At 42.3% G+C, this 20,262-nt stretch overlaps 1 protein-coding gene across 1 annotated transcript in view; it reads right to left on the reverse strand.

The window, feature by feature from the left end:
- The window catches only part of sufu (suppressor of fused homolog (Drosophila)), a 155,174-nt gene that overhangs the window by 17,438 nt on the left and 117,474 nt on the right, over positions 1-20,262 (reverse strand). The window contains exon 9 of the mRNA XM_070876484.1: positions 7,808-7,852. Within this exon, the coding sequence (XP_070732585.1) occupies positions 7,808-7,852 (45 nt within the window). The remainder of the gene's footprint in view (positions 1-7,807; positions 7,853-20,262) is intronic.

The following is a 20,262-nucleotide window of genomic DNA, read 5'->3' on the forward strand; positions in this document are numbered from 1 at the left end:
AACGTATGTGGCCACTTGTGGCCGCACAGAAAACCCTTGCGGAGAGTTAAGAAATCAGCGCAGGTTAGTACATTCTAAAGCACCAATACTCTAAACAAAGCACAAAAAGCATTCAATAACACATTAAAAAATAGAAGAAAGCAGAGAAGACCTGCACCTAAAGCACCAAGACTTAAAGTTTTAAGGAAAGATGAAAAGAAAATAAAGGAACTCTGCAAACACACAATCACAGAACTTTAAACATAACAAGCAGCTACTTACATGTACAGGGCATTTTTCATGTCACTCATTACTTTGCACATTTTTTTAAACAGGTCTCCTTCACAATCATTTTTTCAACCTATACAGGGATCACCCTAAAATAAATTAAGCCGAGCGATGTTTCCATTCTCTACGTAATTGGCTCCAAAGGCTGTATGCCAAGATACTCCCAAAAGATGTGTAAAATAGAAACAACTTCCCCATATTTTTGCCAGAAACAAGTTAGCACAGCAAGTTTCCATCTGTTCAATAACTCGCGGGCCAGTGCGGGAGACCATTCGGCCAGAGATAGGGGCGGCAAGCATCGGATCCCGCTCACAGCCTGCAGGACGTGCTGGGAGGGCAAGGAGCTACTGCGCACACACGCAGACTCCACCACGCTTGCGGACAGCTGCCGGCACTGTTTTCGGCGCAGGGCTGGAGCTCTGCCCCCTCCACTCCACTATATACGCCGCGCCAGGATCCGGGACATACAGCAGAGTGGCCAGAATCGTGAGTATGTTTTTTGGCGCCGTTTTGAACGCACAAAGTCGGCGCATCTCGAGTGAGTGCGCCGGGAAAAGGGGTTGGGGAAATTTGGGCCCTCAATTACAGGAGTTTGAAGCACAGAACACAATTCTCACTGGTTTAATGTGGTGCATAAATATAAAACTTCATCTACCTGTAAACGCACATGTTCTGGTATTTAATTGAGTGATGTACATAAATCTCACTTCCCTTGGGTATTAATTTTGTTTTAAAAACTGCTAGGTATGATAAACTGAGTTATGCAAAGCCAGACCTCAAGTTTCCAGCTCATGTCTCACTAACAGGCTGTTTTCACATTTACAGGAATTAAGAGTCAGGAATCAGAATCAGCACTTAACCTAATGGACAATTGGATTATGAAAGTTCATGCAGAACCCATGCGAGTCAAGTACAGAAATGTGCTTTAGATGGTTTGCTTGAAGGGTCACACGTGCACTACCGTGTTGCTATATTTGGATAAATGAGAGTAGGTGGGGCGAAACAAAAACTGGCAAGTCTAATAGAACTGAATTGCCAACCTAAATTAAATAATCACCCCCCACCTCCACGAAGATAACACAAATACATAGCATGCAGGTTATTGCACAGGAGTTAGTTTATTACATTGGTGTCATTTTGAAACAGAAGTGTAAAAATTTCATTCCTGGAATGTGGGCGTCGCTGGAAAGGCCAGCATTTATTACCCATCCCCAATTGCCCTCGAGAAGGTGGTGAGCCGCCGCCTTGAACCGCTGCAGTCCTTGTGAAGGTGCCCCCACAGTGCTGGCTTTGTTGTAGCGGTGAGTGGCTTGTTAGGCCATTTCAGGGGGCAGTTAAGAGTCAACCACATTGCTGTAGGTCTGGAGTCACATATAGGCCAGGCCGTGTATGGGCAGCAGATTTCCTTCCCGAAAGGACAGTAGTGAACCAGGTGGGTTTTTACGACTAGTTGCACGGCCACCATTACTGATATTAGCTTTTTATTCCAGATTTATTTAATTAACTGAATTTAAATTCCCTCAGTGGGGGAGTATTTGAATTCACATCTCTGGATTATTAGTCCAGGCCTCTGGATTTAGTCCAGTGACAATCACTGTGCTACCGTACCCCATAAACAAAATAACCAGCTGCATGTGCAATGTTGAATGCAAAGACTGCAAGATAATATGAACCAGGTTGGTGTAACAAATTATATTATTCACAATATAATTAAGTGTATAAATGCAAGTCTTCCTTTCTATTATGAAACATTTAAAAGGCCATGGTAGCTACTTCTCAGAGGTAACAATGCTCCATTCAAAACTAATTTGTCCCAAATATTTTCTTTAGAAAAAATGAATTAAATGCATTAACACCCTTACTCTAGACTGATTGCACTACCTTCCTATTTAAACTGCTCAGTGCTCTCATTTGTTACTATTTTCTCCCGTTACCCTCCAGAAAGCACCATTTCCTCTGGTACCTCACCCAAGTGAACATTATTGATTTGTGTGCTTGGCAGTTGCTGTCGTTAGGCTGTTTGGCCAAGAGAAGCATCGTAACCAAACCCAATCCGCGACATACATTTTCAGCCGGTCCGGCTGGGGATTGATCACAGCCAGCAATCTAGACTGACTTTTCCCACCCTAACTTGGGCAGATGAGGCCCTATGCCATATCTAGACTGCCATTACTATCACAGCTTGCATTTATAGAATGCCTTTTATTTAGTAAAATGTCAAGGCTCTTCACAGATGTGCATCAGAGGTGGGAAGGAGAGGGGATTGCGAAGGAGAGGGGATTGCGAAGGAGAGGGGATTGCGAAGGAGAAGGAAGGGAGTGGTTAAAGGAGGAAACCTAAAGTATAGATGCAGAGTTGGGTTTTAAGGAGGAGGACGACAAATGTAGCAAGATGAAGGGATTTAGGGAACTCCAGTGTGGAGGCAGAGTTACTGGAGGCTCTGCCACTAACTGCAGATCACAGGGAGGGGAAAACACACAGTAGACCACAACTGAAAGTGTGGAAGGTACAGGCAAGGTCACAGATTGGAGGAGATGGTAAAAGCAGGAGCAGACAAATAAGGTATGGAAGGATTTGAAGTCAGGGATAAAGATACTGAAAGCAATGTGTTGAAAGATTGGAGAACAAGGATCAGGGCAACAGTTGAGCAGATAAGTCTGAGTGAGTTGGCTTTTTTAATGTAAGGTGGAGCTTGGAAGGGCAGTGAAGAGCATGGAAAATGTGAGTCGAGAGGTGATAAATGTATACAGGAGGGGTTCAGAAACTGTGATAGATAGGTAAGAATGGAGACAGGCAAAGTTTCAGGTGATGGATTGGATGTGGAGTTTGGAATAAAGCTCAGGTCAAGGAGGATAGAGGTTGTGCACCCTCGGGTTGAGAGAGGCATCTGGGAAGGGGGAATGGGACCAGAAGCAAGAGCAGTTTCTGGTGGGGCTTTGGTCATGCTCATCCAACAGCAGAACAATCAAGGTTGGTAGTGTATTGGTCAGATACACTAGAGAGTGTGTTTTTGTGCGTTTGAGAGTGAGAGAGAAAGAACGAAAGGATGAAAAATATGCTGAGCTTGATTAGTAAATGTTACAGCATCAGGACCAATATTCTAAATAGGGATCGGTAAAGTGAAGATGAAAAAAAGACATTAAACACCGCACCCTGGCGGATTGTTAAATTCACTGAGGAGTAGAAATCAAGAATTGTGAAAGCTTTCAATATGCTGCCCATTTGAATTGAAATAGCCTACGACTGTGACGTATTAAATATCTCTGATCTATAACTAAGCTGGGGGGAAATATAGAAACATAGAAAATAGGTTCAGGAGTAGGCCATTCGGCCCTTCGAGCCTGCACCACCATTCAATAAGACCATGGCTGATCATTCACCTCAGTGCTCCTTTCCTGCTTTTTCTCCATACCCCTTGATCCCTTTAGCCATAAGGGCCATATCCAACTCCCTCTTGAATATATCTAACGAACTGGCATCAACAACTCCCTGCGGAAGAGAATTCCACATGTTAACAACTCTGAGTGAAGAAGTTTCTCCTCATCTCAGTCCTAAATGGCTTACTCCTTATCCTTAGACTATGAACCCTGGTTCTGGACTTCCCAACATCGTGAACATTCTTCCTGCATCTAACCTGTCCAGTCCCATCAGAATTTTATATGTTTCTATGAGATGCCCTCTCATTCTTCTAAACTCCAGTGAATACAGACCCAGTCGATCCAGTCTCTTCTCATATGTCAGTCCTGCCATCCCAGGAATCAGTCTGGTGAATCTTCGCTGCACTCTCTCAATAGCAAGAACGTCCTTCCTCAGATTAGGAGACCAAAACTGAACACAATATTCCAGGTGAGGCCTCAGCAAGGCCCTGTACAGTTGCAGCAAGACCTCCCTGATCTTATATTCAGATTCCCTACTACGAAGGCCAACATGCCATTTGTCTTCTTCACCGCCTGCTGTACCTGCATGCCAACTTTCAATGACTGATGTACCATGGCACCCAGGTCTCGTTGCACCTCCCCTTTTCCTAATCTGCTGCCATTCAGATAATATTCTGCTTTCATGTTTTTGCCACCAAAGTGGATAACCTCACATTTATCCACATTATACTGCATCTGCCATGCATTTGCCCACTCAACTAACCTGTCCAAGATTGGTGGGTCACATGGATTTTGTTTCCATGGCATCCAAAAAAATCAACATGTTAAATTAATGAGTGGAAATTTGCTTCACATGTTTATCACTGCAATAAATACTCGGATTCTGTAAGCAAAAGTAGCAAAACCGCTTATGTCTATCATCCACCACGACTTATACAATATAATCACTACTACTTTCAGAACACAAAATACAAATTAATTCTATTTTCTCAAACCACATGCATGTCATAATATACAAATACTATTTCTCAAAATACATGAGCAGTGATTGCTTACCACGTTTAAAAAAAAATATTCGTTCTGGGATGTGGGTGTCACTGGCAAGCCCAGCATTTATTGCCCATCCCCAATTGCCCTCGAGAAGGTGGTGGTGGTGGTGAGCTCTCTTCTTGAAGCGCTGCAGTCCGTGTGGTGAAGGTGCTCCCACAGCACTGTTAGGGACGGAGTGCCAGGAATTTGACCCATCAACGATGAAGGAACAGCGACATATGTCCAAGTCACGATGGTGTGCAACTTGCAGGTGATGATGCTCCCATGTGCCTGCTGCCCTTGTCCTTCTAGATGGTAGAGGGTTTGGGAGGTGCTGTCGAAGAAGCAGGCTTGAGTTGTTGCAGTGCATCTTGTAGATGGCACACACTGCAGCCACGGTGCACCGGTGGTGAAGGGAGCGAATGTTTAAGGTGGTGGATGGGGTGCCAATCAAGTGGACTGCTTTGTCCTGGATGGTGTCGTGCTTCTTGAGTGTTGTTGGAGCTGCAACTCATCCAGGTAAATGGAGAGTATTCCATCACACTCCTGACTTGTGCCTTGTAGATGGTGGAAAGGCTTTGGGGAGTCAGGAGGCGAGACACTCACCACAGAATACCCAGTGTCTGACCTGCTCTTGTTGCCAGTGTTTATGTGGCTGGTCCAGTTAAGTTTCTAGTCAATGGTGACCCCCAGAATGTTGATGGTGGGGGATTTGGCGATGGTAATGCCATTGAACATCATGGGGAAGTAGTTAATAACTTCCTAACGTGCGAGTCTGTCACCTTGTTAAGATTATAGCCACTCATTCAGTCAGAACCCACATTATTTCAGTAAGCAGTATCTTCCTAGTTGTTTTAAGATCTACTACAATTAACATATACAAGATATAAGGATCACACTAAAATCCTTCTTTCATATCAAGAATTTCCAGCCAACAACAATTCTAACCGGGATCTTTTATGCTTGGCAAAAGAATCTAGAGCATCTTAGTGACTGGAAAGGTGCAAAGTTAGAAGGGATAATGAAACACAGAGGGAACGCAACCTGGGAAAAAATGTAACAAGGAAAACCACATTTTAGCATCCTTAGCATCCAAGGATGTTAAAATAGAAATGGAAATGTACCACACCAGTAGGACATTGATCCACAATGAAGGATTTTTCATACAATGATACTGAATAGTACTTGAACCATTCCATATTTGGGAGAAGAGAAGAGTGGGAGAAGGGAAGAGTGTATGCCAAGAGTAGTCAACTGGGGCCACTCTTATGCAGCTCTCGACAATATATTTCCAACAATGACAAAAAGCAAGGAAGTTACACCAAAGCTTGACAAACATGGGTTAGGCCTCAGTTGGAGTATTGTGTTCAGTTCTGGGCACCACACTTTAGGAAGGATGTCAAGGGTGCAGAAGATATTGACGAGAATGGTACCAGGGATGAAAGGACTTCAATTAACTGGAGAAGCAGAGGTTGTTCTCCTTAGAATCGAGAAGATTAAGAGCAGATTTGATAGAGGTGTTCAAAATTATGAACGGTTTAGATAGAGTAAATAAGGAGAAATAGTTTCCAGTAGAAGGGGGGTCAGTAACCAGAGGACACAGATTTAAAGTGATTGGCAAAAGAACTAGAGGCGACACGAGGAAACTTTTGGTTAAACACGAGTTGTGATCTGGAATGCACTGCCTGAAAGGGCGGTGGAAGCAGATTCAATAGATACTTTCAAAAGATAATTGAATAAATACTTGGAGAAAGAAATTGCAGGGCTATGAGGAAAGAGCAGGGTGGTGTGACTAGTTGGATAGCTCTACCAAAGAGTCACACAGGCACAATGGGCCGAATGACCTCCCTGTGCTGTATCCATCTATGATTCTAAAGGAATGTGTCATTAGAGTTTGCACCACAAGCTTGAAATTCCAATTTTAAGCCTGCCCTTTAACAGAGACATGTGGAAATAGAGGATACCACTCATCAGTGTATAAATACAATGACACAATTAGGACTCGAGCAGAGCATTTTTCTTCTAGCCAATTCCACTTTATCCAAATGGCCACTAAGTGCGAGTGCAATTGGAGTGTTGTAAGTTATCTGGTGGGGGCGTGGCATACACTTGATTTTGTAATGCACTAACCCGGATCAGAAGTACAAACGAGGCATTCACCTTCCCTAAAGCAGGGAGGCGAAGATAAACTCCAGCATCGCCACTGCTACAATGGCTAACAGCTTAATCAGTGCAAACCAGGGATCTTCTGCGTCAGTAGGACTCCACTGCAAATCGCAGTACATTTTTTCCCCACTGAGGGAATCTTGCAGTGACCCACTTATGTGGTAACAAGTTAAAATGTAAAAACTGCTGTAAAATACTGAACCTACCTTTTATGCATACACACAATTGTAAAGAAAGTTAAGAGTGCCACAAAGTCTGTTCTATTCATTACAACTGTAATTTTTTTTACCTCTGGCTCAGAGTAACCATTCTAGCTTTCACATCAAGAGTAAAGCAAACATCACACTTGGCAACAGCTTCTTTTGAAATGGTTTGAAAACTGTTTGCATTCCTAACTTAAATGTAGGCAGACTTCAAATATTAACATCTCAAGGTATTCCTGAGACATGGGTAAACAGCCACGACTGAGCATCGCTGAAAGTCCGTTCACATTACTAATAAAAAGATGCCGTCCATCAGGTGGTATTTACAGAATGGGCACAAACTATACAGCAATAACGGCAGATAATCTAATTTTACAAACAGAACCACTGAAATGATGACCACATTGAAACTGCAAGCAAATTCAATATGCTAACTTGTCAATTGCAGCAGTGCATGATGAGCTGGAATGGCAAGCTTTTTGCTATTTCTAATTCAACTCTGCAAGCAAGAATTGTAATACACAAATACTACTTTATTACATTTTTTAAAATGTTCCTTATTAGCTTAATATAGAATTCTTTTAGCAATGTACGTGCACCCTGCAAAAAAACAGATTTTTACATTCTCAATGTAGTCGTTTTCATTTTAGCTAGGATTTACAGACACAAGAGACAGCAATTTTTTTTTAATAGAATTACAATCTGGGCTTCACAAACCCAGAGAGACTGGGAAGGGGTAAGATGAATTGTGCATGATATTCTTACCTTTCAGTCTGCTTGCTCTGGAAATGGCCCACTGATTGCACTAGTCTATGGAGAAATTATGGGTAGATTTGTACCAGAAATATCACAATAATCATAATTTAAAAAACAAAACTACTCAGATTTACAAACAGAATTATAATCTTTGAGCTAAGACTCAGACTTGGTATTTTCAATTTGACTTTGCATTGTAGATTTGAGTGCCAAAACATTACCAGGGATTAATACATTTTCTTTGATTTTTTTTTTTCCTTAAGATTATTTGAATTTAGACAATCAGCCTTAAATCCTGGAAGAGAAAGGATAAAAACATGGTTCATGCAGTGCAATATTTACTTCACAGATTTGTTAAATGCAATGTTGGGAGTGAATGGTAAATTCCAGGACAACATTAGGCATGTATACTGCAATATATACCAAATAAAAATACAAAATGAAAAGCTGTACCTCAACAAGCAGGAACAATTTGTGGGAGAAATTCTCATTTCACTTGGGGTTAATTGGAGGTCATTAGTATATCAAAAAGCTTTTCAGGAAAATGAGAGCAATATATTTCTACAGATTTCAGAGCAGCTAGATCCAGCACGCATCAAATTTCCTCCTGCACAACTTTTTAAAAACAAATATTTTAATATATTCTCACTCTCCCTCCCCCAATGCACTGCATTCACAAACAATCAATATTACCTGAACGACACACACCGACATCCCCATCCTTTCAAAATTCTGCAGTTTAGTGACTATCTTTATAGCTTAATATTAAAATGAGAAGTGATGAGCTAAGAACCAAATGCAGCATAATCTTAAATTGTGACACTGACCATCATGCGCCAAAAATTACAGAAACTCAATAACATTTTCATGTTTGATTACAATATACATCTTACCCACAATATTGCAGTTGGTCTCCATATGAATGGCATGAGTGCAACCGAATCCAGCCTCTTATTCATACAGGAAGATTACTAAATAACCTAATTTACAGAATGCTACATTACATGACATTAATCTCACATAAGGTCAAAGTAGTGGAACACAAAAGGTTTGAGGGGGAACACAGCTAGTTTTATATATGCTTAGATACTGGACTATAGTCTCCTTGCTCTTAGAAAATTATTAGCTTAATAGAATCTAAGGGACATTACATGGAAGAGGTTTTGGGGAAAGAAAACAGAAAATCAAGACCATATTTTTCTATATTCGTGGTGGATGTGTCAGTTTTGGGGAATACATTTTGTGAAAAAGGCACATAAGCAGGGGCAAGATGCACTTTCCAATCATGGAGATATATAGTGCGATGAAATTACAACATGGAAACAGACCATTCGGTGTTGGTGTTTATCCTCCACGAGTTGTATTCCTCATCCCATGTGTCCGTTCTGTTCTCATATTCCCCTTTCCTTCAGCCATCTATCCAGTCTAATCTTAAATGGTCTATGCTTCAACCATTAATTCTGGTAGTGCACACGACAGCCTCACCACCCTCACCTAAAAAATTTCTCCTGCTTGCTGTCCTAAATCTCTTGCATTTAATCATATCTATGTCCCCCCTTTTCTGTTATACGATCTACAAACACCATGCCTACTTTGAATGCAATTTTATGGTTTCAGTAACAATTTTACTTAACTACAAAGAAGTGAAAAGTGTCAGGAAATGGGGCTACAAGGCCAGCATACATCTTCAAACAAGACAGACCTGATCAAGACTTTCCCTCGAATCCTTGCATTTATATAGCCCCTTTAATGTCAGAAAATGTTCCAAGGCACGTCACATGAATGTAAACAGAAAAAAATTGACACCAAACCAAAGGATAAGAAATTAGGAAGGGTGACTAAAAGCTTGGTCAAAGGTATGTCAAAGGAGGGTCTTGAAGGAGTAGAGAGGTGTCGAGAGGCAGAGGTTTAAGGAGAGAATTCCAGCGCTTAGGGCCTAGATGGCTGAAGGCACGGCCAATGATGGTGTGAAGGGGGAGTGGGGAATGCACGTGATGTCACGGTTGGGAGGAATGCAGAGATCTTGGAGGGGTGGAGGGCTGGAGGAGGTTGCAGAAATAGGGAAGGGCTAGACCAAGGAGGGATTTGAACACGAGGATGAGAACTTTACACTCGAGGCATTGGCGGATCGGATGCTAATATAGGTCAGCGAGCACAGGGTTAATGGGCAAGCGGGACTTGCTGTCGGTTAGGAGATGGACAGCAGAGTTTTGGATAAGCTCAGGTTTATGGGGCCCAAGTTTCCACCCTCTGTAAAAACAGCGCACCTCCATAAGGTGCGCCGACTTTCTGGAAGAAAAAGGGCGCCGAAAACTTACCATGTGATTCTCCGGTCTCCTCAGGACGTCTTTGTGCTCGGCGTGGCGCAGCACAAGGGGTTGGGGGCGGAGCCAGGTCCCGGCATTGAAAACCGTGCCAGAACCTCTGCACATGTGCGCTAGAGTGTGCGCACATGTGCAGTAGCTCCTCGCCCCAGACGCTGCGTGGGAAGGGCCGAAGCACACCGGCCCTAGCCGAATGGGCTCTCCGGGCGAAGATCGGGACTCCTTCCCGTTCAGCCTCCCCCTCCCTCCCTCCCGTTCAGCCTCACCTCCCCCCCCCACCCCACTCGACCTGCCCCCTCCTCTCTCCCTTCCCTTCCCCGCCCCCCCCCCTCCCTCGCTATCAGAAACACAGACACTGGCAGAGACAGAGAGACGCTGTTGGAGGGCTCCTGGTGCTGCTGTAGGAAGTAGGTGAGAAGAGTAGAAACTTAATTTTTTATTTATTGATTTTTTATTTTTTTTTGTTTTGATTGATTTATTGATTTATTTATCATTTATTATTGATGACGACTCTTTATTTGTCAAAGTGAAGTGTTTAATTTTTGTAAACTTCCCTCCCCCTTCCTACCTCTTATTCCCTACGTCTGATTAATAAGTGTAGGCAAGGTTTTTCTGAGCATACAAAAATCTACACTTACTCCATTCTAAGTTAGTTTGGAGTAAGTTTTCGCTGCCTAAACTTGCAAAACAGGCGTAAGTGGCTGATAACTTACTTTTGAAAAAAGAAAATCTGTTCTAAAATGAAACTATTCTAACTCTCTAGAACTGGAGCAAAACTAAATGCCGAGAATTGCAATTTCTAAGATGCTCCATTCTAAACTAGTTGCTCCAAAAAAATAGGAGCAACTCAGGCCGAAACTTGAGCCCATGGAGGGGTGGAAGATGGGACTCCGGCCAAGAGAGTATTGAAATAGTTAAGCCTGGAGGAATGCTTTCATCAGCAGATGGGCTGAGGCATGGCGGAGACGAGCAGAGGTGGAAATAGGCAGTCTTTATAATGAGAGGTTATGGTGTTGGAAACTTAGCTCTGGTCAAACAGAACGCCGAGGATGTGAACAGTCTGATTCAGCTGAAAACAGTGGCCTAGGAACCAGTGGTGTGGCAACAGATTTTTTTTCTGCTTAATTTATTCTTGAGATATGGGCAGCGCTGGCAAGGTTGGCATTTATCGCCCATCTCGAGTTGCCCAGATACAACTGTTGCTTTAGGGGCAACCATGTTGGTCTGGGACTGGTATCGCAGATAGGGCAGACCGCGTAAGGACGGCAAGTTTCCTTCCCTAAAAGGACATTAGTGAACCAGTTGGGTTTTTACGACAATCCAACAACTTCTTATTTCCAGATTTTTAAAAAAAGAAACAATTCAAATTCTGAAACTGCCATGGCAGGATTTAGTAGTGCAGGCCTCTGTTCAATAACAGAACCAGTACACCACCGCACCCATACAGGAGCTGAAGACAAAGGCTTTGGTCTTAATGTTAACATACGAATTTAGGAGCAGGAGTAGGCCATTCAGCCCCTCGGGCCTTTCAATGAGATCATGGCTGATGATTTACCTCACTCCACTTTCCTGCACTATCCCCATATACCTCGATTCCCTTAATATCCAAAAATCTATCAATCTCTGTCTTGAATAAATAAAGACTAAGCCTCCACAACCCTCTGGGGCAGAGAATTCCAAAGATTCACCACTCTGAGTGAAAAAGTTTCTCCTCATCTCAGTCCTAAATGGCCGACCCCTTATTCTGAGACTGTGACCCCTGGTTCTAGACTCCTCAACCAAGGGAACCATCGTCCCTGCATCTACCCTGTCAAGCCTATAAGAATTTTGTATGTTTCAATGAGATCACCTCTCATTCTTCTAAACTCGAGAATATAGGCCCAGTCTACTCAATCTCTCCTCATAGGACAATACCCCCATCCCAGGAATCAGTCTGGTGAACCTTTGTTGCACTTCAATGGCAAGTATATCCTTCCTTGGGTAAGGAGACCAAAACTGTACACAATACTCAAGGTACAGTCGCACCAGGGCCCTATATAATTGCTGCAAGACATCTTTATTCTTCTACTCAAATCCTCTTGTAATAAAGGCCAACACATCATTTGCTTTCTGAATTGCTTGCTGTACCTGCATGTTAACTTTCAGTGATTCGTGTACAAGAACACCCAGGTCCATCTGACAACACCAACGTTTCCCAATCTCTCACCATTTAAAAAATACTCTACTTTTCTATTTTTCCTACCAAAGTGGATAACTTCACATTTCTCCACATTATATTCCATTTGCCATGTTTTCGCACACGCTTTTCTATATCCCCTTGAAGTCTCTGTATCCTCTTCACAACTTACAAAGCTAGGTGGGAATGCATCATCAGCAAACTTGGATAGATTACATTTGGTCCCCTCATCCAAATCATTGCTATAGATTGTGGATAGCTGGGGCCCAAGCACCCAAGATCCTTATGGCACCCCACTAGTTACAGCCTGCCAACCTGAAAATGACCCGTTTATTCCTACTCTGTTTTCTGTCCGTTAACATATCCTCAATTCATGCTAGTATATTACCCCAATCCCATAAGCCTTAATTTTGTTCAATAACCTCGTGCGACACCTTATCGAAAGCCTTCTGGAAATCCAAATACACCACATCCACTGGTTCCCCCTTATCCACCCTGCTCGTTACATCCTCAAAGAACTCCAGCAAATTTGTCAAACATGATTTCCTGTTCATAAAACCATGCTGACTCTGCTTAATTGAATTATGCTTTTCCAAATGTCCCGCTACTGCTTCCTTAATAATGGACTCCAGCATTTTCCCAACGACAGATGTTAGGCTAACTGGTCTATAGTTTCCTGCTTTTTGTCGGCCTTCTTTTTTAAAAAATAGGGACATTACCATTTGTGGTTTTCCAATCTGCTGAGAAAACCAAGGAATTTTGGTAGATTACAACCAATGCATCCACTATCTCTGCTACCACTTCTTTTAAGACCCTAGGATGTAAGCCATCAGGTCCAGGGGACCTGTCTGCCTTTAGTCCCATTGGCCTCAAGTTTCCACATGATTTGCTCCTGATTTTTTAGGAGCAACTGGTGTAGAACGGAGTATCTTAGAAATCAGAATTCTCCACATTTAGTTTGCTCCAGTTCTAGTCAGGTAGAACAGTTTCACTTTGGAACAGAATTTTTTTTTCAAAAGGGGGCGTGTCTGGCCACTTACGCCTGATTTCAAAGTTTCATGAGTGAAAACTTACTCCAAAATAACTTAGAATGGAGTAAGTGAAGATTTTTGTACGCTTGAAAAAACCTTGTCTACACTTTAGAAAATCAGGCGCAGGTTACAAATTAGGCGTCGGGAACGAGGTGGGGGGGGGAGGGGGGGAAGGGAAGTCATTAAATTCTACAATCAATCCTTAGTTATACTTATACAAATATTATCCAAATAAATCCAACCTGAATAAAAATTTATAAGCAAAGAAAAGATTAAATAAACCATGTTCCTACCTGTGTGAAAGTGCTTCAGGCAGGCCTTTCATGTTGGAGACAGGCAGCGGTGTGGCGTCAGTGTCTCGACGGCAGCGGCAGCAAGCTTCGAGCTGAGCTGCAGTGCTTGAGGCAGGCCTTCATTCTCTTCGTGGCTGGCCGCGAAGCAGCACCGGACGGTGCCGAGGCCATTCGGCCATGAGATATCAGCGGCGTCAGTGGCTGGCCGGCAGCCGAAGAATCAGCAGACCGACGTGAGGCCATTCGGCCATGAGATAGCAGCGGCGTCAGTGGCTGGCCGGCAGCCGAAGAATCAACGCAGGACACACGCAGCTCATTAAGGTTCTTGAGGCCATTCGGCCACGCTTTAGGGGCAGCGTCAGTGGCTGGCCGGCAGCCAAAGATACAGCAGCAGCCTTTGAGCTGTGAGGGGGACTGAGGCCATTTGGACAGAGAGAGGCAGCCACATCGACAGTTTTATATTTATATTTGCAGAATGGGTGCTGCATTGTCAACACCACGTATTATTGCAAAGTTGAATTGGCACTCTTATTTCTCCAAACACACAGTCCTTAATTTGTATGCACCGGTTCTGCAAGTTTAGCAGTGAAAAGCTGAACTCACTGATTTCAGCAGGTGATGTATTCATCAGTGCTGCTAAAAGCACTCCCTCACACACAGAAGTATCAAAAAAAATTAAATTACAAGCCTTTGCAGGGGTCCAAGAAACAAATCTTCACTTTTTCTGCAGTATTTTTAAAAATGGCCGAGTGCCAATGTTTGTGTGAGACTGCGCGTGCGCGCACGCTCCAACGTGCACGCGCAGGGTTGCCGGCACCATGAAGGCTAATTTAAATTGTACCCGCCCCCTGCTGCTTAGAAAATCGGCGCGAGTGTTAGGCTCCGCCCCCTGCTGCGAAGAGCGCGCCGCGCCAAGCAGATATCAAGCTCAAAAGAGCTCGAGAATATCGGATTTTTTTTTAGGTGCAGTTTTCGGCGCGAAAAACAGGCGCCCAGCTCGGAGGTGCGCCGTTTTCGCCGCGGCACGAAACTTGGGGCCATTATTTTACCAAGTACTATTTCATTAGTGATAGTATTCAGTTCCTCCCTCCCTATAGTCCCTTGATTATCCACTATTGGGATGTTTTTAGTGTCTTCTACCATGAAGACAGATATAAAATATGTTCAACGTCTCTGCCATTTTCCTGTTCTCCATTATTAATTCCCCAGTCTCATCCTCTAGGGGACCAACATTTACTTTAGCCACTCTTTCTTTTTATATACTTGTAGAAACTCTTACTATCTGTTTTTATATTTCGTGCTAGTTTACTTTCAATCTATCTTCCCTCGCATTCTTTTAGTCGTTCTTTGCTGCCTTTTAAAAGTTTCCCAATCCTCTGACCTCCCACTAGTCTTGGCCACATTGTATGCTCTTGTTTTTCCTTAGTTAGCCACAGATGGTTATCCCTTCTCTTAGTCTTTCCTACTCAATGAAGTATCTCCTTAAATGTCTGCCACTGCTCATCAACTGTCCCATACTTTAATCTATTTTCCCAGTCCACTTAGCAAACTCTGCCCTCTTACCTTTGTAGTCTCCTTTATTTAAGGACACTGGTTTGAGAACCAAGTTTCTCACCCCCCCAACTGAATATGAAATTCAACCATGTTATGGTCACTCATTCCTGGAGGATCCTTGACTAGGCGATCATTTATTAATCCTGTCTCAAAACAGTACCAGATCTAAGATAGCCTGCTCCCTGGTTGGTTCCACAATGTATTGTTCAAGGAAACTATCCCAGATGCACTATGAACTCTTCCTCAAGGTTATCCTGGCCAATTTGCCTTGTTCAATCAATATGAAGGTTAAAAATCGCCCATGATTATTGCCATTCCTTTATTACAAGTTTCCATTATTTCTTGATTTATACTCCGTCCAACAGTGTAGCTACTGTTAGGGGGCCTGTAGACTACGCCCACCAGCGATTTTTTTAGCCTTATTATTCCTTATCTCCACCCAAACCGATTCAACATCTTGATCCTCTGAGCCAATATCATTTCTCATTAACGCACTGATATTCTTGATCAACAGTGCTACCCCACCTCCTTTTCCTTTCTGTCTGTTCTTACGAATTGTCAAATACCCCTGAATATTTAGTTCCCAGTCCTGGTCACCTTGCAACCACGTCTCTGTAATGGCTATCAGATCATACCCATTTGTATTTATTTGTGCTGTCAACTCATCTATTTTGTTACGAATGCTACATGCATTCAGATAAAGAGCTTTAACATTTTTTTTAAATCATTTTTTTCCTGCTTTGACCCCACTTTGATTCATCTTTATGTTTATACATTCTGACCCTTCACTGGCAATCACATCGCAGTAAAAAGAGCTGAGCAATAATTAATACAAACTTAAAAGGAAAAAGAAAATGTAAACTGAATAACTTGGCCCTCCCTTCCAGTTATTTTATTTTCAAGTCTATTTGCACTTCAATACAATTGCCCCCGCCCCCCAGTTCCATAGAGACCTGCTATTTCTAACCTCTGAGCTCATGGCAGAACCGCTCAGCCAAGATAAGCTATCTGCTCTGTCAGCAAGCAGCTACATTCAAGACCAGAAAATCAGCGTGCTTCCAAGCCTGAAGACATCAACGAAGCAACTCTGCAGCGAGTCTGAAAATCCAATATGGTGAATTTACAAGTAATTGGGGAAATATAACTGAACAGCAAATATCTTCTAAAAGGTAGATATTTTAGGAAAGTAATAGTACAATAATGAAAGTATTCATTCCCCAAACACTTAACTTCTCTTCTGAGAGAAGTCATGCAAGCATGTTTTATTTTAAAACAAAAATCTCTCTAAAATTGAACTTTGAAATCCTTATGAAAGCAGGAATAAACATTGAAGAGGAAAAGAGCTTATGTAAAGAATGAATTTGATTAGCCCATTGAAAAACCCGATCTCTTAACCTTCAAAGAGTTCCCATTTTGCTGGCTAACTTTTAACTACATTCAGCCAAATTAGTTAGCTAGCACAGTTCATATTTGTTTCAGAGCCTTAAAAGATACTCAAGTAGCCATTTGAAGTTCAGATTACCCAACTCTTGCATTTTTTTAAAATTTAAAAACAAGTATTTTCTTTTACCAAGCTCACAGTAAAAATGTGGTACTAAACCAAGGCCACACTCGTTCGTTGTTAAGTCCACATTATTCCCATACTTACCGGTTTCCCAAGACAGCTTCCCCATTCAAGGCACATTAAACATTTTGGGAGCACATGCCCTTTGACAGCTCAACAGTTCCATGTGCCCGAATGAATGGATAAGGGCATGATGCACCATAGCAGGCTTGCACATTAACATCTGGGATTGGATTCTGTCCAAATTAAATGGGATAAATGTCATCTTTTTTTAGACAATTGGATGGGTGCTATATAAAATGAGTTGAAGGCCTTCTCAAATGAGTTCCTGGAGGCCACGTGTCCACAACACAGATTTATCAGTAATTTGATATAAATAAGCAACCCGCAAGGATGTCTGGTGCAGGAATTGGAAACAGAATAGACTAGTTTCTAGTCACCAGAAAGACAGAATAGTTACAACCTGCAGTGGCATTCTCTGACCATCACATCAAGATTAGAAAAAAGTAGCAATATTGAACTTGGAGACTCATAGGCAGCTAGGAGAAGCTAGTTCTAAAAGGCTATCTTGATAAGTATGCATGGTAGGTGTCTACAAAAGGAACTTCTATTTGGCATTTACTATTTGAAGATCACAATTTAAAATGGCAGGTTAGGTATTGTTAGTGCATTTATGCTATCTTTTGTCAATTCTTAAAATCCCATTTATACCCTTTCAAAAAAAATGTTAAGAAAGATTTCCCGTGCACAAAATATGAGAGAATGGATCAGTAATCTACTCCCAGTCCTTGGCCGATGTTTCCTTGCAGCCACTAGGGGGTACAAAAGAGCAACAATGACTAATCTACACCTTGCATTTCCTCCTTTGAAGAAGGATCTTCACTTAAGCATCTTCTCCAGAAAGCCCTCTGCACCAAAAAGGATAAGATCAATGTAGTGAAATAACAGCCAGAACATTCAACCACAATCTAACAACTTCCATTTATATAGTGCACTTAATTTTTAAAAAATGTCCCAAAGTGCTTTATAGATAGACACACGGAAAATGGATGCAAAGTCAGAAAATGGGAAGAAAGACGGGGTGTTCAAAAGCTTGGTCAATGAAATAAGTTTTGTCGAGGTTTTCAAAAAGGAGATGTGAAGAGGTGGAGGGGAAATTTCAGAGTATGACCCAGGCAACTGAAAGTTCTACTGTCAGTGGTGGTAGTGAAAGGTGAGTGCACAAGAGGCCAGAATCAGAGGAACACAATGTTTGAGAGGGAGGGACATTGGGCTGCATGAGGTTGCCGAGATAGGGTAGGGCAAGGCCAAGGAGGAATTTAAAGATGAGGAAGATGTTGGGGGCAGGGAGCCAATGCAGAACAGAGTGGATCAAAATACTTGCAGAAGAGCTTTGGACAAGAGTTCAGAGGACAGAGAGCAGGAGGCCAGCAGAGAGAGAGAGAGCAATGGATTAGTCACCTCTGGAGGTATAAAGGATTCCGCGATTGGGGGGGGGGGGGGAGAGGCAGGCAACCTTGCAGAAGTCAAAGTAAATGGTCTTTATGGTAGAGAGGATATGACATCTGAAGTGCAGTCCAGGGTAGAAAAGGATGCTGAGGTTACTAACTGTCTGGTTCAGCCCAAGACAGTAGCCAAGGAGGGGATGGAATCAGTGGCAGGGGACAGAGTTTGTAGTACGAATGGAGGTAGTTGAGGGATCGAGGGGTGGTGGAGAGGTTGAGTTTTCAGTGTAGTACTCAGAGTGCTGCACTGTTGGAGGTGCCATCACATTGCTGTTTATGGGAATTGCTGTGTGCAAATTGGCTGCCACATTTCCTACATTACAATAGTGGCTACGCTTCAAAATTACTTTATTGACTAAGTTGCTTTAGGATGTCCTGGGGTCGTGAAAGGCACTATATAAATGCATGTCTTTCATACTTCCTATTAATGTGTTTCTGCCTTGAAACTCAATGCACAGTGCACTATATTTCATTCAACTCATGTGGCATGCTATGTTACAGGGCCACACAAAGATTTTATAATGGTGTACAAAATATATTGCCACTAGGTCATGTAATGTTCCACCTCATCAGAACTTTACAGCACAGATGATAGGCATTCAGCTCATTGTGCCTGTGCTTGCCCTCAAAGAACTACTCTGTCCCATTCCCCTGCCTTTTCCTTTTAATTTTTTCATTTTCAAATAAATATTTATCCACTTTTAAAAGCTATTACTTCTAGCCGTTTCTCGTGCAGTTTCTGATAGGGCATTCCACGTCGTAACAACTCCGCCTTAAAAGTTTTCTTAAACTTACATTTTGTTGCTTTGGTGATCTTAAATGTATGGCCTTTAATTACTAACTCACTAACCAGAGGAAATCATTTTCTCCCCATTTACTTTAAAATCATTCATACTTTTAAACACCAATCAAATCTCAAGCCAGGGAAAAGGGCCTCAGGTTCTCTAGTCTCTCATCATAAGCAAAGCATTTCATCCCTTACTAATTCTCTTCCAATGCATTGACATATTTTCTGAAGTATGTCAGTCATGTTCTAACTCAGGGCAAATCAAGGATTTATGTAGGTCAGCATTACCTCTTTCCTTTAGCACCTATTTATAAAATCTAGCATCTCTTCTACGTGTCCTAACTCGCACCAAGTCCCGCTCACTCATCACCCCTTTGCTCGCTGACCTACATTGGCTTCTGGTTAAGCAACACCTCAATTTCAAAATTCTCATCCTGGTTTACAAATCTCTCCATGGCCTCGCCCCTCTCTATTTCTAATCTCCTTCAGCCTCACAACTCTCTCTCCTCTTTCTTCTCCCCCTACCCCAGAGATGTCTGTGCTCCTCATATTCTGCCCTTGAGCATTCGATTATAAAATCGCTCAACCATTGGTGGCCATGCCTTCAGCTGCCTGGGCCCTAAGCTCTGGAACTCCCTCCCTAAACACCTCTGCCTGTCCACCTCTCGTTCCTCCTTAAGACGCTTCTTAAAACCTAGCTCAGACCAAGCTTTTGATCATCTGCGGTAATTTCTTATGTGGCTGTGTCAAATTTATTTATTTTCTCTTCTAACACTGCTGTGAAGTGCCTTGAGATGTTTTACTAATTTAAAGGCAATATATAAATACAAGTTGTTGTTGTATCTAATTGTACTTCCAGTTTCCTTTTATTCCTACTAATCCATTCTTTGTGAAAGCAGAGGAAAAGTACTCATTTAGCACCTCAGCTATACCTTAGTGAGAACAAATCCCTTTCTTTAACTAGTCTATTACTTGTTCGGCAAATACAAAATGTATTATTTTTCATGTTCTTTGCTAGTCTTTCATCATATCCTTTCAACTTTTCCAATTTCCATTTTTGCTTCTCTTCTACATTTTCAATACTCCACTGGATTATACCACACTCCATTACACTGTCCTTATGAGTGCTTCTCTGCTAGTCTACTGGATCTGCTGAAGCTCAATGCCAACACCCGAGGACACTATGCATCTCCACTACAGCCCAGGATCAACTTTAGCTGGCTCAGTGTC

Source organism: Pristiophorus japonicus, chromosome 3, assembly GCF_044704955.1.
Source record: "Pristiophorus japonicus isolate sPriJap1 chromosome 3, sPriJap1.hap1, whole genome shotgun sequence".
Lineage (NCBI taxonomy): Eukaryota > Metazoa > Chordata > Chondrichthyes > Pristiophoridae > Pristiophorus > Pristiophorus japonicus.